Source organism: Capricornis sumatraensis, chromosome 19 (genome assembly GCF_032405125.1).
Source record: "Capricornis sumatraensis isolate serow.1 chromosome 19, serow.2, whole genome shotgun sequence".
Taxonomy (NCBI): domain Eukaryota; kingdom Metazoa; phylum Chordata; class Mammalia; order Artiodactyla; family Bovidae; genus Capricornis; species Capricornis sumatraensis.
The window spans coordinates 50,032,547-50,047,412 of NC_091087.1; the positions used below are offsets into that span (position 1 = coordinate 50,032,547).

General features: G+C 41.9%; 1 protein-coding gene across 1 annotated transcript in view; it reads left to right on the forward strand.

The window, feature by feature from the left end:
• Positions 1 to 512: 512 nt before the first annotated feature.
• Positions 513 to 14,866, forward strand: part of AKAP6 (A-kinase anchoring protein 6) — a 385,542-nt gene continuing 371,188 nt past the window's right edge. Inside the window, exon 1 of the mRNA XM_068991494.1 lies at positions 513 to 836. Coding sequence (XP_068847595.1) covers positions 513 to 836 — 324 coding nt within the window. The remainder of the gene's footprint in view (positions 837 to 14,866) is intronic.

The following is a 14,866-nucleotide window of genomic DNA, read 5'->3' on the forward strand; positions in this document are numbered from 1 at the left end:
TATAAGATCTTGAGCTGTTATTTTATGTCAAATTGGTTACAGAAAAAGATAAATGACATAGTCAGATCATTAGTAAACTAATCAACTTTATCTTAAAAGAAACCATGCATTTCATTGGTCAGAACTTAGCCACATGACCACAGCAAGCTCCGATGGAGGCAGGGAATGCAGTTTTAAATTCTTGGCAAATGTATACACAACTGAAAACTAGGACTTTGTTATTAAGGAGTGAGAAGAGAATGGATGTTGGGGTAGGCAATACCATACAGTTTTGTGTTCCTGTTTTATGCTGAATCTTGGGTCTAGTTTGTAGAAACTCAAAAACTCAAAGCACCTCTTTCTGTTTTTGTTATGAGCTATGGTTTCTTAATTTAGAAAGCTGGCTTAATTTAGAAATCTTGTTTCTTCTGCGAAGTATCATTCCTTTATTTGGCAATCTTGTCTGACTTTTGCTTTCTTCTTTCCTCTTGCCTTTCAGCTGTTTTGGAAAGAAGTAAGGTTTAGACTTCTCCATGTTAACCATGAGCGTGACACTTTCCCCTCTGAGGTCACAGGACCTGGATCCCATGGCTACTGATGCTTCACCCATGGCCATCAACTTGACGCCCACTGTGGAGCAGGGTGAGGGAGAAGAGGTGATGAGGGACATGGATCCTGACCAGCAGTACGAAAAGCCTCCCCCATTACATACAGGAGCCGACTGGAAGATTGTCCTCCACTTACCTGAGATTGAGACCTGGCTCCGGATGACCTCAGAGAGGGTCCGAGACCTAACCTATTCAGTCCAGCAGGACTCGGACAGCAAGCATGTGGATGTGCATCTAGTTCAACTAAAGGTAAGGAAGGTCTCTGGGCTCAGGTCCGCTCCAGACAGCAGCCTGAAGGTGGCTGCAGTAACTAGAGCCTGAGTTCAGTAATTCTCAATGAGAAAGCATCCAAGAAGGAAATCAGAACAACAGGTTTGAAATGATTATTTTTGTAGCTAAACATGGGCAGATTTCTTTCCTGGTTTTACTTTGTGAACTGAGCCACCTAAAATAAAACTGACCTCAGGGGATAATGCAGAGAAATGAGGACAGCAGGGGGGCATTTTTGTGCAGTGCCATAGAAATCAGTAGTAAAGAATAAAAATATTACAAAAGGTTTACTAAAGACTCTCATAGATTAAAAAGAAAAAGTCAAACTGAGCCATGATTGTATATGTATGTGATTACTACCTCCTGTTGAAGTCGATGCTGCCTTTGTGGCAAACAATGGATTCTGGCATGGTTGGGGAGGGCACTGTTTTCCTTTTAGAATGAGTTCTTTCATCCAGGTACAATGCATCGTGCAGAACAAAGGTGCTTTTATTAACAACTCATCTAAAGTTCAGACATTAAAAGAATGTGTGTGACTTCTTGAGCCCTTCAGAAGCCTGACTGTTGATAATAATGAAATGGAGATGCTAGTAAAGAGTGCTAATAATAGACATTTTGGCCTAGGGATCTCAAGATACAGGGAATCTTGCCCTCTCATGGCCACTTCTCTCTTCCAGGTTCCCAAGGGAAATACACACTCAGGTCAATGGTGGGCCAAAAAGCAAGGCAGATTTATAACCAATTAGGGCATTGGCCGCAAACCCCAATGTAACTTTCTAGTCAGTTAGGTGAGATCCTAAGGAGAATTCCTCTGCCTAAACTGGGTCATATCAAATGATCTACAACCAAAGACCAAACAGATTCTTGGATCTTAATGCTTAAGTGACTTATCAGATGCAGCCATCATCGTGAGGGGAAAGGACAGTTGAGGGAGCACAGGTGCCCCAAAGCCTGGAGCTGATCTAGCTCAGCCTCCTCAGGCTGGCTCAGCAAATCTGGGGCCCAGCTACTCCATAAGAGAGAGTTTTCAAGAAAGGGAAGGAGAGGGGTTTTAGAGAGAAAATACAAAAAGGCCAGAATGCCAAGGTGTCTTGGCCTCTCCCAGGCTGAGCAGGTGGGGTGATCTTCTTTCTATAGGTTCTTAGGAAGGAGAAAGCACCAAAAGGGTATCAGAGATGGCTGGGAACAAGCTTTACTGGAGTGCCAGCTGGCTGGTCTCCCCCCTGTGGCAGCAGAGTGTGGTGTCCTGCCGCACATCAGTTCCTGCTGTATAGTCCCTTTAATCAGAGGAGCAGCCCTGTAGCTGGAGAAGGAAACGGCAACCCACTCCTGTATTCTTGCCTAGAGAATCCCAAGGACAGAGGAAGAGTCGGACATGACTTAGTGACTAAACCACCGCCACCACCAGCCCTCTAGCTTCTCCAGATTGGAGATAGAAGGAAGTCGGGGGCTCCTCAGCAAACCTACTCTCCTCTGTTCCTGCTAATGTTGCACTTCTTCTGTGACTACCATGAGGAAATGCAGGGTTGAGTTTGCAAGGAAAGTTAACTGTTGCTCTCTAAAATGAGATCTCCCCAACCCAGGTATCGAACCCAGGGCTCCCACATTGCAGGAGGATTCTTTGCTGTTTGAGCTGCCTGCTGCTGCTGCTAAATTGTGTCAGTCGTGTCCAACTCTGTGTGACCCCATAGACAGCAGCCCACCAGGGAAGCCCAATTAAGCCCAGACTCTTTCAGATTTACACAGAAAATGTGGTAAATGATAAATGAGAATGGGGGGATGGAAATCTCCTTAGAAGACTCCACTAAAAATGCTAAGGGCATCTAAAAACAATGTATCAACTAACTATATTTAATTGCGTCAATAGTATGTAGGTAAAAACTGAAATTTTCATTCCATATAGGAACATGAAGTTTTGTATGTCAACCAGGATTTTGTTCAGTGTAGGGCAGTTTACTTATTCTCATTGGAACTGCCTATTACCTTCTCACTCAAAAGGCATCTCACTGCCTCCATTTAGCTCTGTCCCACTGTGTGATCTGTCTGTCCTGCTGAGAGTGGAGCCCTGGAGAGCAGGAAGTCAACACAGTGGTCACAGAGTAGTTAATAACATTTTAAGGGGTAAAGTGAAATTGTCTTATGTTAACTTAATTCTAGGAGTTCTGTTATTACTTTCTTTGATGCTTAGTTTATCGGGTGACTTAACCAACAGTCTCTGAATATTCTATAATAATAGAATTTTCTAATAATAAGTCTAACAATAGAGCCCTTCCGCCTTGAACCCAAAGTCAAAGAGCTCTGGTGAGTGAGCTATGGCTCTGTTGACACAAGGGTTTAGTTTTGGTCTCCCAATCTACTTATTTAAGTTTCCCGTCCGTGTAATATTTTTTTAATCAACCAAATAAGTGTTTAGATGCATTAAAAAATATTTTAAATACATGTCAGTTATTCAGATTTCCACAGTGGATCTGCAAGAAAAAAAGGGCTCTGGGTCACAGAATTTTATATGTGGAATCACAGAAAGACATCCTTGTAGAAGCAGCTCTTAAGTTAGGTGCATGTAAAGCAGACAGTCAGGCCCAGCCAGGGCAAAGCCAGCCATCTGCTGTGGGGCATCCCAGGTTGTCTTTATGCCTTGGTGAATTATTCAGTTTATTTATTATACAGTGAAAAAAAATCACAAGGATGGGAATACCATGGCTTTAAGGACCATCTTGTTGTTCAGTTGCTAAGTCATGTCTGACTCTTTGCACCCCATGGACTACAGCATGCCAGCCTCCTCTGTCCTCCCAGAGTTTGCTCAAATTCATGTCCTTTGAGTCAGTGATACTATCTAACCATCTCATCCTCTGCCATCCTCTTTTAGTTTTGTTTTCGATCTTTCCCAGCAACAGGGTCTTTTCCAATGAGTTGTCTCTTCACGTCAGGTGGCCAAAGTATTAGAGCTTCAGCATCAGTCCTTCCTATGAATATTCAGGGTTGATTTCTTTTAGGATTGACTGGTTTTATCTCCTTGCAGCTCAAGGGGCTCTCAAGAGTCTTCTCTATCACCACAATTCCAAAGCATCAATTCTTCAGTGCTCAGTCTTCTTTATGGTCCAGCCATCTGGACACAGATAATTTCTCAATTTATGTATATCCATCACAACATTTTCTAGGAGCCCCAACTTCCTAACAGACATCTTGTGTCTCTAGTGAGCATCTCAAACCAATATGCTCATTGACAAGCCCTGAATGCCTCCCCAGTGCTGTCTTCCCAATTTCAGTAAAAGGCACCACTTTTTTTGCCAAGCCAGAACATGACTCCATGCCCCGTGTATATGTCTGTTAGAAGTTTTAGGGATCCATCTTCAAAATATGCCCTAGATCCATTCACCTCTCCCCTACACTACTGCTGCCACCCGGGTCAAGACACATTGGTGCTTGCCTGGGCTGCTTTTAGAGCCTCTTCTACTATGTTGCAGTTTATTCTCTACATAGCAGCCATGAGATCTTTTAAACATGTAAATCAGTCATGTAACAACTCTCTTGCTTCCTATTGGCTTGTAATAAAATCCAGTTCTCTTCCTATGGCTCTGTCTTTGCCTACTTCTCTGTCTATGTCTCCTATTACTTTCCTCTTGTTTATAAAGCTCCAAGCGGATTGAAAGTTCCAAAGAAATGTTAGGCTTGTTCTTGCCTCATAGCTTTTCCTGTGTCCTCTGCCTAGAAACACTCATCCTCTAGCTTGATCTGGTAGATTCTGGATCCTCATCAAATAGTGAGCCAGAGGCATGGTCCAGTTCTGATATTTGGAGGCACAAACCTGGGAGAGGGTTGAGCAGGTTTTGGGAGTGAGGTGGGACCTGTGCTATGGTTGGTGAAAGGCAAGAACAGAAAAAGGAGCTACCCTTACCTAACTTGTCTACACACCTCAAACTCCCTTTCACACTGATTGTTCTAAATCTTGTCGTCATGGTCTTCTCTACCATCCTGTTGATATATAACTTAGATTAGTTGAGAGATGCTTTTGGAAAATGTTCAGAGTGGGGTTCACCCTCTAATTTTATATTAAATGTCACTTTCTCAAAGAAGCTAGTCCTGATCCCTATTCTTAAAACATTCATCTCCTCCCCCAGCAATTATCTAGTCCATTATTCAGCTTATTTTTGGTAACAGTTCTTATCATTAGCTTTAATTTCCTTATTTATTTGTTTGTATTAGTTCCAAGGACCTCAAATGTATAATTCTCCACTGTATCCCTGTTGCCTAGGGCAAGGGCTGGGCATCTGCAGGTAGGTCGGTTGGGCTCGTATCTGTGGTTGAATAGATAAGTCCAAATCTGTATGGTCAGTGCCTTCTCTCCCTGTAGGCAGGCTTGCTCTGGAATTAACAAGCAAGAAGCCTGCTTGGTGAGGATTGAATTAAGACAATGGCATTGGATGAATCAGGCCCAAATGCATTTGGGACATTACTCTCCCATGAGGGAGAGTCTGTGAGTGATTCAGAAATCTTGGAGATCTTGTCTGGGGAGTCTGCCTAGGAGAGTCTATTCTTTCTATAGGTAGCTGTATTGGTCTTCCTCCCACCCCACTTTCAGTTTGACTCCTCCTTTGGTAAGGATTTCAGTCAATAAACTAGTTCAGTCAGTTCAGTTGCTCAGTCATGTCTGACTCTTTGCGACCCCATGAATCCCAGCACACCAGGCCTCCCTGTCCATCACCAACTCCCGGAGTTCACTTAGACTCGCATCCATCGAGTCAGTGATGCCATCCAGCCATCTCATCCTCTGTCGTCCCCTTCTCCTCCTGCCCCCAATCCCTCCCAGCATCAAAGTCTTTTCCAGTGAGTCAACTCTTCGCATGAGGTGGCCAAAGTACTGGAGTTTCAGCGTTAGCATCATTCCTTCCAAAGAAATCCCAGGGCTGATCTCCTTCAGAATGGACTGGTTGGATCTTCTTGCAGTCCAAGGGACTCTCAAGAGTCTTCTCCAACACCACAGTTCAAAAGCATCAATTCTTCGGCACTCAGCCTTCTTCACAGTCCAACTCTCACATCCATACATGACCACAGGAAAAACCATAGCCTTGACTAGATGGACCTTAGTTGGCAAAGTAATGTCTCTGCTTTTGAATATGCTCTCTAGGTTGGTCATAACTTTTCTTCCAAGGAGCAAGCATCTTTTAATTTCATGGCTGCAGTCACCATCTGCAGTGATTTTGGAGCCCCCCAAAATAAAGTCTGACACTTTCTACTATTTCCCCATCTATTTCCCATGAAGTGATGGGACCAGATGCCATGATCTTCGTTTTCTGAATGTTGAGCTTGAAGCCAACTTTTTCACTCTCCTCTTTCACTTTCATCAAGAGGCTTTTGAGTTCCTCTTCACTTTCTGCCATAAGGGTGGTGTCATCTGTGTATCTGAGGTTATTGATGTTTTTCCCGGCAATCTTGATTCCAGGTTGTGTTTCTTCCAGCCCAGCATTTCTCATGATGTACTCTGCATATAAGTTAAATAAGCAGGGTGACAATATACAGCCTTGACGTACTCCTTTTCCTATTTGGAACCAGTCTGTTGTTGCATGTCCAGTTCTAACTGTTGCTTCCTGGCCTGCATACAGATTTCTCAAGAGGCAGGTCAGGTGGTCTGGTATTCCCATCTCTTTCAGAATTTTCCACAGTTTATTGTGATCCACACAGTCAAAGGCTTTGGCATAGTCAATAAAGCAGAAGTAGATGTTTTTCTGGAACTCTCTTGCTTTTTCCATGATCCAGCAGATGCTGGCAATTTGATCTCTGGTTCCTCTGCCTTTTCTAAAACCAGCTTGAACATCTGGAAGTTCACGGTTCACGTATTGCTGAAGCCTAGTTTGGAGACTTTTGAGCATTACTTTGCTAGCGTGTGAGATGAGTGCAATTGTGCGATAGTTTGAGCATTCTTTGGCATTGCCTTTCTTTGGGATTGGAATGAAAACTGCCCTTTTCCAGTCCTGTGGCCACTGCTGAATTTTCCAAATTTGCTGGCGTATTGAGTGCAGCACTTTCACAGCATCATCTTCTGGGATTTGAAATAGTGCCACTGGAATTCCATCACCTCCACTAGCTTTGTTCGTAGTGATGCTTTCTAAGGCCCACTTGACTTCACATTCCAGGATGTCTGGCTCTAGATGAGTGATCACACCGTTGTGATTATCCAGGTCGTGAAGATCTGTTTTGTACAGTTCTTCTGTGTATTCTTGCCATCTCTTCTTAATATCTTCTGCTTCTGTTAGGTCCATACCATTTCTGTCCTTTATCAAGCCCATCTTTGCATGAAATGTTCCCTTGATATCTCTAAGTTTCTTGAAGAGATCTCTAGTCTTTCCCATTCTGTTGTCTTCCTCTATTTCTTTGCATTGATCACTGAGGAAGGCTTTCTTATCTCTTCTTGCTATTGTCTGGAACTCTGCATTCAGATGCTTATATCTTTCTTTTTCTCCTTGGCTTTTTGCTTCTCTTCTTTTCACAGTTATTTGTAAGGCCTCCCCAGACAGCCATTTTGCTTTTTCGCATTTCTTTTCCATGGGGATGGTCTCGATCCCTGTCTCCTGTACAATGTCACCAACCTCATTCCATAGTCCATCAGGCACTCTGTCTATCAGATCTAGGCCCTTAAATCTATTTCTCACTTCCACTGTATAATCATACCTGAATGGTCTAGCGGTTTTCCCTACTTTATTCAATTTAAGTCTGAATTTGGTAATAAGGAGTTCATGATCTGAGCCACAGTCAGCTCCTGGTCTTGTTTTTGTTGACTGTATAGAGCTTCTCTGTCTTTTGCTGCAGAGAATATAATCAATCTGATTTCGAGAGGCCTGAACAATTCTTTTTCTTTAAAGGTAACTAAACTTCTCTTCTGGTCATTGTGTTGATCTGAAAGTTTATTAATCAGAGACTACTCTTACCAACCTATTTCCAAGTTCTTACAGGAAGTTTTATTGTAACCCTTAGGATGAACTATAAACCACTATTATAAAGTCCCCAAAATGGGAGGGGGTGGTGGTTATTGTTCTAGAGGGTGAATTAAAAATGTCTCACCTTAAGATTAAAATATGTAATCCACATATTTTGCTTCTTAGCTTCCAGATTCAATACTTAAGGAAGAAATATGAGAGGCAAGCTGAGCCATTTTTAGAAACTCTCCCCCACCCCTCCACCCTACCCCGTTCCTTGGATTCAGAGGCATTCTGTGCAGGAAAACCAGAACAAGAACCTTAAAAAGGTTTGACTCTAACTGCAATTTCTGCTCTGAATGAATATATTTGGGTGCTAAATAAGCCAATTAGATACCTATGCTTCCTGATTAACAGTCATCTTAAAGAGAATATTATTTATGTTCCTGGAAGCATGATAGCAGGAAAGAGGCAAAGCTTAGACTAAAAGATTTGGCTGGATGACAAGTAAAAGTCTTGAAGTGACTTTATTGGAATCAGCTCCCTAAATAACATGCTAAAGATTCTCAAAGTTAGAACGCTGAGTAGGTACTGTGTTTATAAGATGTTCTGACTGGGCTATACCCAGACTGAGATTGTGCCTGACATGTGGAATTAAATCTAGATATGCAGTCACTGACATGGAGGGCCTGGAGGGCTTACTGGGGAAAAGGCTTGAATCCTCTCCACAGCTGGGATTCTCATATCAGATGTACCTGATGAACTGAAGACAGTGGAAGTCCTGGGATGAGGAACTCCTGGAAGGGGACTCACCTTCATCATGGGGCAAGGAATCCTCCCCAGAGCAGGGAGGGAGTGTGGTTTGTGGTAAAGTGTGTTCTCAGTTCTAGAACCCCTTCTTAAGCAGCCACCACCTGGCAGCATGGGCACCCAGCGAAGGGAAAGGGCTGTGGGTATAACTTGGAGGACCTGTCTCAGCTGTCTCTGTGCCTGGGTGCTTGGGCTTCTCTCCTCCCGTTGCTCCACAGGTATAGAGGGAAAGAATATTCTCTTTCACTTACCACCAAAGCATAACAGGCTCTGCCTATGGTGGCAGGGGTTGTACTAAAGTGGCAGTTGTGGAGTCTACTGGCTGTAACAGTGAGCAACAGCCAGGGTGAATTCTTGGGTACATCCAAAACACACCATAGGGATTTCAGAAATTCTTTATAACAGGAACGCTGAGTGGAACTAAACTTCTGACATCATAGTTTAGGGCTTAGAAGATCTGATCTTAATGTTAATAAACTGTGTGAAATAGTCAATTAAAAAATTTTTAAGTAGTTTTCAGTCTGTAATATTTTGTTGTTCAGTCACCAAGTTGTGTCCAACTCTTTGTAACCCCATGGACTGTAGCACACCACACTCCTCTTTCCTCCACTATCTCCTGCCACTTACTCATTTCAATTGTGTCTGACTCTGTGCACCCCTGTGGACTGTAACCTGTCAGGCTTCTCTGTCCATGGGGATTCTCCAGGCAAGAATACCGTACTGGATTGCCATGCCATCCTCCAGGGGATCTTCCCGACCCAGGGATAGAACCCAGGTCTCCCACGTTGCAGGTGGATTCTTTACCATCTGAGCCACCAGGGAAGCCCTGGAGTTTGCTCATATTCATGTCCATTAAGTCAGTGATGCTATCAAACCATCTTATCCTCTGCCACCCCCTTCTCCTTTTGCCTTCAGTCTTTACCAGCATCAAAGTCTTTTTCAGTGAGTCAGCTCTTTGCAGTCAGGTGTCCAGTGGATTTCAGCAACAGTCCTTCCAACACATATTCAGTGTTGATTTCCTTTAGGATTCACTGGTTTGATCTCCTTGCAGTCCAAGAGACTCTCAAGAGTCTTCTCCAGCAGCACAACATGAAAGCATCAAATCATTGGCACTCAGCCTTCTTTATGGTCCAACTCTCACATCTGTACATGACTACTGGAAAAACTATAACTTTGACTATACAGACCTTTGTCAGTGAAATGATGTATCTGCCTTCTAATACACTGTCTTGGTTTGTCATAGCTTTCTTTCCAAGCAGCAGTTGCCTTTTAGTTTCATGGCTGCTGTCACCATCCACAGTGATCTGGAGCCCTAGAAAATAAAATCTGTCAATGCTTCCACTTTTTCCCCTTCATTTTGCCATGAAGTGATGGGACCAGATGCCATGATCTTAGTTTTTGAATGTTGAGTTTTAAACCAGCTTTTCACTCTCTTCTTTCACCGTCATGAAGAGGCTCTTTAGAGTGGTATCATTTGCATATCTGAGGTTGTTGATATTTCTCCTGGCAATCTTGATTCCAGCTTGTGATTCATCCAGCCTAGCATTTTGCATGATGGACTCTGCATAGAAGTTAAAGGAGTAGGGTGACAATATGCAGCCTTGACGTACTCCTTTCCCAGTTTTGAACCAGTTGGTTGTTGCATGTTAGGTACTAACTGTTGCTTCTTGACCTAAATAGAAGTTTCTCAGGAGACAGGTAGGGTGGTCTGGTATTCTCATCTCTTTAGGAATTTTCCACAGTTTGCTGTGATCACACAGTCAAAGGTTTTTCCATAGTTAATGAAGCAAATGTAGATATTTTTCTGGAGTTCTCTCACCTTCTCCATGATCCAGCAGATGATAGCAATTTGATCTCTGGTTTTTCTAAATCCAGCTTGTACATCTGGAAGTTCATTGTTCACGTACTGCTGAAGCCTAGCTTGAAGGATTTTGAGCATAACCTAATTGGCATGTGAAATGAGTGCAATTATACAGTAGTTGGGATATTCTTTGGCACTGCCCTTCTTTGAGATTGGAATGAAAACTGACATTTTTCAGTCCTGTGTCCACTGCTGAGTTTTTCCAAATTTGCTGGCCTATTGAGTGCATCATTTTAACAGCATCATCTTTTAGGATTTTAAATAGCTCAGCTAGAATTCCATCACCTCCAACAGTTTTGTTCATTATAATGTTTCTTGAAGCCCACTTGACTTCACACTCCAGGATGTCTGGCTATAGATGAGTAACCACACTATCATGGTTATCTGGGTCATTAAGACCTCTTTTTTGCATAGTTCTTCTGTGTGTATTCTTGCCATTTCTTCTTAATCTCTTCTGCTTCTGTTAGGTCCTTACCTTTTCTGTCCTCTCTTTGGTCCATTCTTGCATGAAATGTTCCCTGGATATCTCCAGTTTTCTTGAAGAGATCTCTAGTCTTTCCCATTTTATTGGTTTCCTCTTATTTCTTTGCATTGTTAACTTAAGAAGGCCTCCTTATTTCACCTTGCTATTCTTGGGAACTCTGCATTCATCTGGGTATATCTTTCCCTTTCTCTTTTGCCTTTTGCTTCTTTTCTTTCCTCAGCTATTTGTAAAGTCTCCTCAGACAACCACTTTGCCTTCTTGGATTTCTTTTTCTTTGTAACATATCTTAAGTTAAATATACCTTAATGTAACATATCTTAAGTTAAATTTCTTTGTAACATACCTTAAGTTAAATAAGTACTAGTTTAAGATCAAAGACCAAATGTCTTTGTTTTGAGGCAAAGACATTTGCCCCAGGAGTAAATATTTTCCCTTTCACTCTTTAGATGGCTGTTTTTCAAAAAGTATATCTCAGTGCATTGCTGCTGCTGCTGCTGCTGCTGCTAAGTCACTTCAGTCGTGTCTGACTCTGTGCGACCCCATAGATGGCAGCCCACCAGGCTTCCCCGTCCCTGGGATCCTCCAGGCTAGAACACTGGAGTGGGTTGCCATTTCTTTCTCCAATGCATGAAAGTGAAAAGTGAAAGTGAAGTCATTCAGTCATGTCCGACTCTTCACGACCCCATGGACTGCAGCCTACCAGGCTCCTCTGTCCATGGGATGTTCCAGGCAAGAGTACTAGAGTGGGGTGCCATTGCCTTCTCCGTCTCAGTGCGTTAGTGGTTGTGAAATCAATTTAACAAACTAAAGAGCTGAAACTGAAGTAGAATTACATAAAGTAGGATAAATACCATTTTGTGAAACTTGGCATATATATATATGAAAAGAAAAGTGAAAGTGAAGTCGCTCAGTCGTGTCTGACTCTTTGCGACCCCATGGATTGAAGCCTACCAGGCTCCTCCGTCTGTGGGTATATATATATATATATGTATATATGCTTGGTCATGATGTATAATTTAGGTCTTTCTCTGAGTCAATGCCAGAACAGTTTGATAGTTACTGCTTTTTTTCCTCATATCTTTGATATGTACTTTAATTGTGCAATCTATTATGCAAGTAAGGGTAACCTGGTACCAATTTTTGCAACTTAATTTTTTTTCTTTTAGTATTTATATGGGATCAGATGACAACCCCAAAGCATATTCAAATCTCAGAAAATGAGAAAATGAAGCTGATTTCTATGTTTGTAGATATGAGGATGTTGAAGTTTTTTATTTTCCCAAAGCCCAGATTTGTTGCTTGAATCTTCTTTTGGCTAATGTGTCTTCCTCAGGGTGTATCTTCTCAGGGAATATGAATACTGGCTGTCAAGTGTCCTGGAAGTATGATTTCAGTAAAATGATTAACAATGGAAAAGGTTTTCCTATTATTAATGCTGAGGTTATGTAAGGACAGTTGGTATCACTGACCATGAAAAATGGATGAAGTAACAAGATTGATGCTTTTGAACTGTGGTGTTGGAGAAGACTCTTGAGAGTCCCTTGGACTGCAAGGAGATCCAAACAGCCCATCCTAAAGGAAATCAGTCCTGAATATTCATTAGAAGGACTGATGCTAAAGTTGAAACTCCAATACTTTGGCTACCTGTTGCAAAGAACTGACTCATTTGAAAAGACCCTGATGCTGGGAAAGATTGAAGGTGGGAGGAGAAGGGAATGACAGAGGATGAGATGGTTGGATGGCATCACCAACTCAATGGACACGAGTTTGAGTAAGCTCTGGGAGTTGGAGATAGACAGGGAAGCCTGGCGTGCTGTAGTCCATGGAGCTGTAAAGAGTTGGACACGACCTAGTGACTGAATTGAACTGAACAAGAGTGTTTAATGTTCAAGAAGGCTAATTTTAAATATGCAATTATGTGAAAAAAAGTCTTAGTTGTTGAGTAGTTACCTCTCCCCCCTGCACACATACTCTAAGTGCTAAATAAATACTTTTTGATAGTTGCATGATTAATATTTTTCGTGATGATTTTGGAAGATGACCTAAAAATCTCACATCAAGAACATGTTTAATAATACATATGAATATTCTTGGTTAAGACTTGGGAAGTCTTGGGAAGGGTGACATGGAAAAAATAACTTTAGTTATTTGTGACACAGGTTGTGGAAGATCTTTGGCTATGTATGGACCTTAGCCACATGTGCCTGCATATTGAGAGCTGAGGATGGGAGGACTAATTATTGAGGTGGCCCACCAAGTTTACTAGATTGTCTAGCTGTGTAATTTTTAATTAGCGATAGTAGAATGGGAAATGATAATTATCACAGGCTTCCCAATTTGAAGGAAACCGTAAAAACAGAGTTTAGGGAAAAGTAATAAATATCATTAACGGATTTAGAAATGAGTCCAATGAGAAAAATCTAAAGAAACCAGTATTTTGATTAGAGAAGTGTGATTGGGATCTGTTACTTAAAAAGTAGTTTTAAAATAATGTCAGCATGAACTATCACTGAGCAACAGTAGCCATCAGTTTTTATGATCTCAGGGAGTTAGATTTTTCTAGGTGGAGCCCAGAGGTAGGATATGAGTTAATTCTTCCCTTTCCTGGAGAGTTTTTAGTTCAGTAGCATGTACTGAATGCCTGATATGTTCCAGGAGTTTTTACTTACAGTATTTTATTCAATCCTTACCTTAATCCCCTAGTAGAGATGAAGAAATTAAGTCCCAGAAATGTTAGTAGGGGATCGACCTGGGAGTCAAACAAGCTTTCAGAGCCTCAAGTCTAATATTCTTTCTATTTTAGTGCAGTGTCCTCACACCCTTCTGTAGGTGTGAGAAATTTTATTGGATATAAAGTATAAGATATTAGTTCTGGTTTTCTTGTACTAGATGGTTGAGATGAATGGATGTGAGGATGGGGGCTCATGTTCTTAATTAAGAAGAAGCTTAGTATTTTAAGCTTCTTCTTAATTTAAAATATTTTGTATTTTGATTCATCGCAAGTAGGAATGTGAAATTTTAGAAGTGGGGACATAAATGAAATCCTGAAATTCCTTTGAGTAGGAGTGTTGTTCATAGATTATGAAATAGGGAGATGTTTTTCCTGTCTGTTGTTTGTTGCTCCTTTGTCCACTCTCTTCATTTCAAAATTTTCATCTCGAAGGAGGGAAACATGTGATCTAATTAAAGTGAACTGATACTAAGGTGTGAATTACTAGTATCCTAACATGGAAGTGGGTGGAGCAAGAGATGAACACCTTTATCAAAAAATGTTAAGAAATCAGTTGATTTCCAGGTATGTCATGTGTAGAGAGAGTATTTTTCATCCTTGCTTTTGCAACAGAATCTCCTGAGAAGCTTTAGCAAGCCCATTTCCCAGGCTCTGTTGTAGACAGTGATATCAGAGTCTGAGTTTGGACCTAGGCATCAGTACTTTTAAAGTCTCCACTAGTGGTTCCAGTGCAGAGGCTAGAGTTGACCACCCTCAAAGGAGACACTTTTGAACAGAGGGCTTTTGGATATGTCTTGCTTGTTCCATTTTTCCTTTCCTCCCGAATTGACAGCAAGAGATTTTAAATCACTAATTTAGGAGCAAAGACTCCTATGAAATGACTCTTTTGAACTTTTTCAGTTTCCCAAGTGACCTTCAGTTCAGTTCAGTCTCTCAGTCATGTCCGACTCTTTGCGACCCCATGAATCGCAGCACGCCAGGCCTCCCTGTCCATCACCAACTCCTGGAGTTTACCCAAACTCATGTCCATTGAGTCGATGATGCCATCCAGCCATCTCATCCTCTGTCGTCCCCTTCTCCTCCTGCCCCCAATCCCTCCCAGCATCAGAGTCTTTTCCAATGAGTCAATTCTCATGAGGTGGCCAAAGTATTGGAGTTTCAGCTCCAGCGTCAGTCCTTCCAATGAACCCCCAGGACTGATCTCCTTTAGAA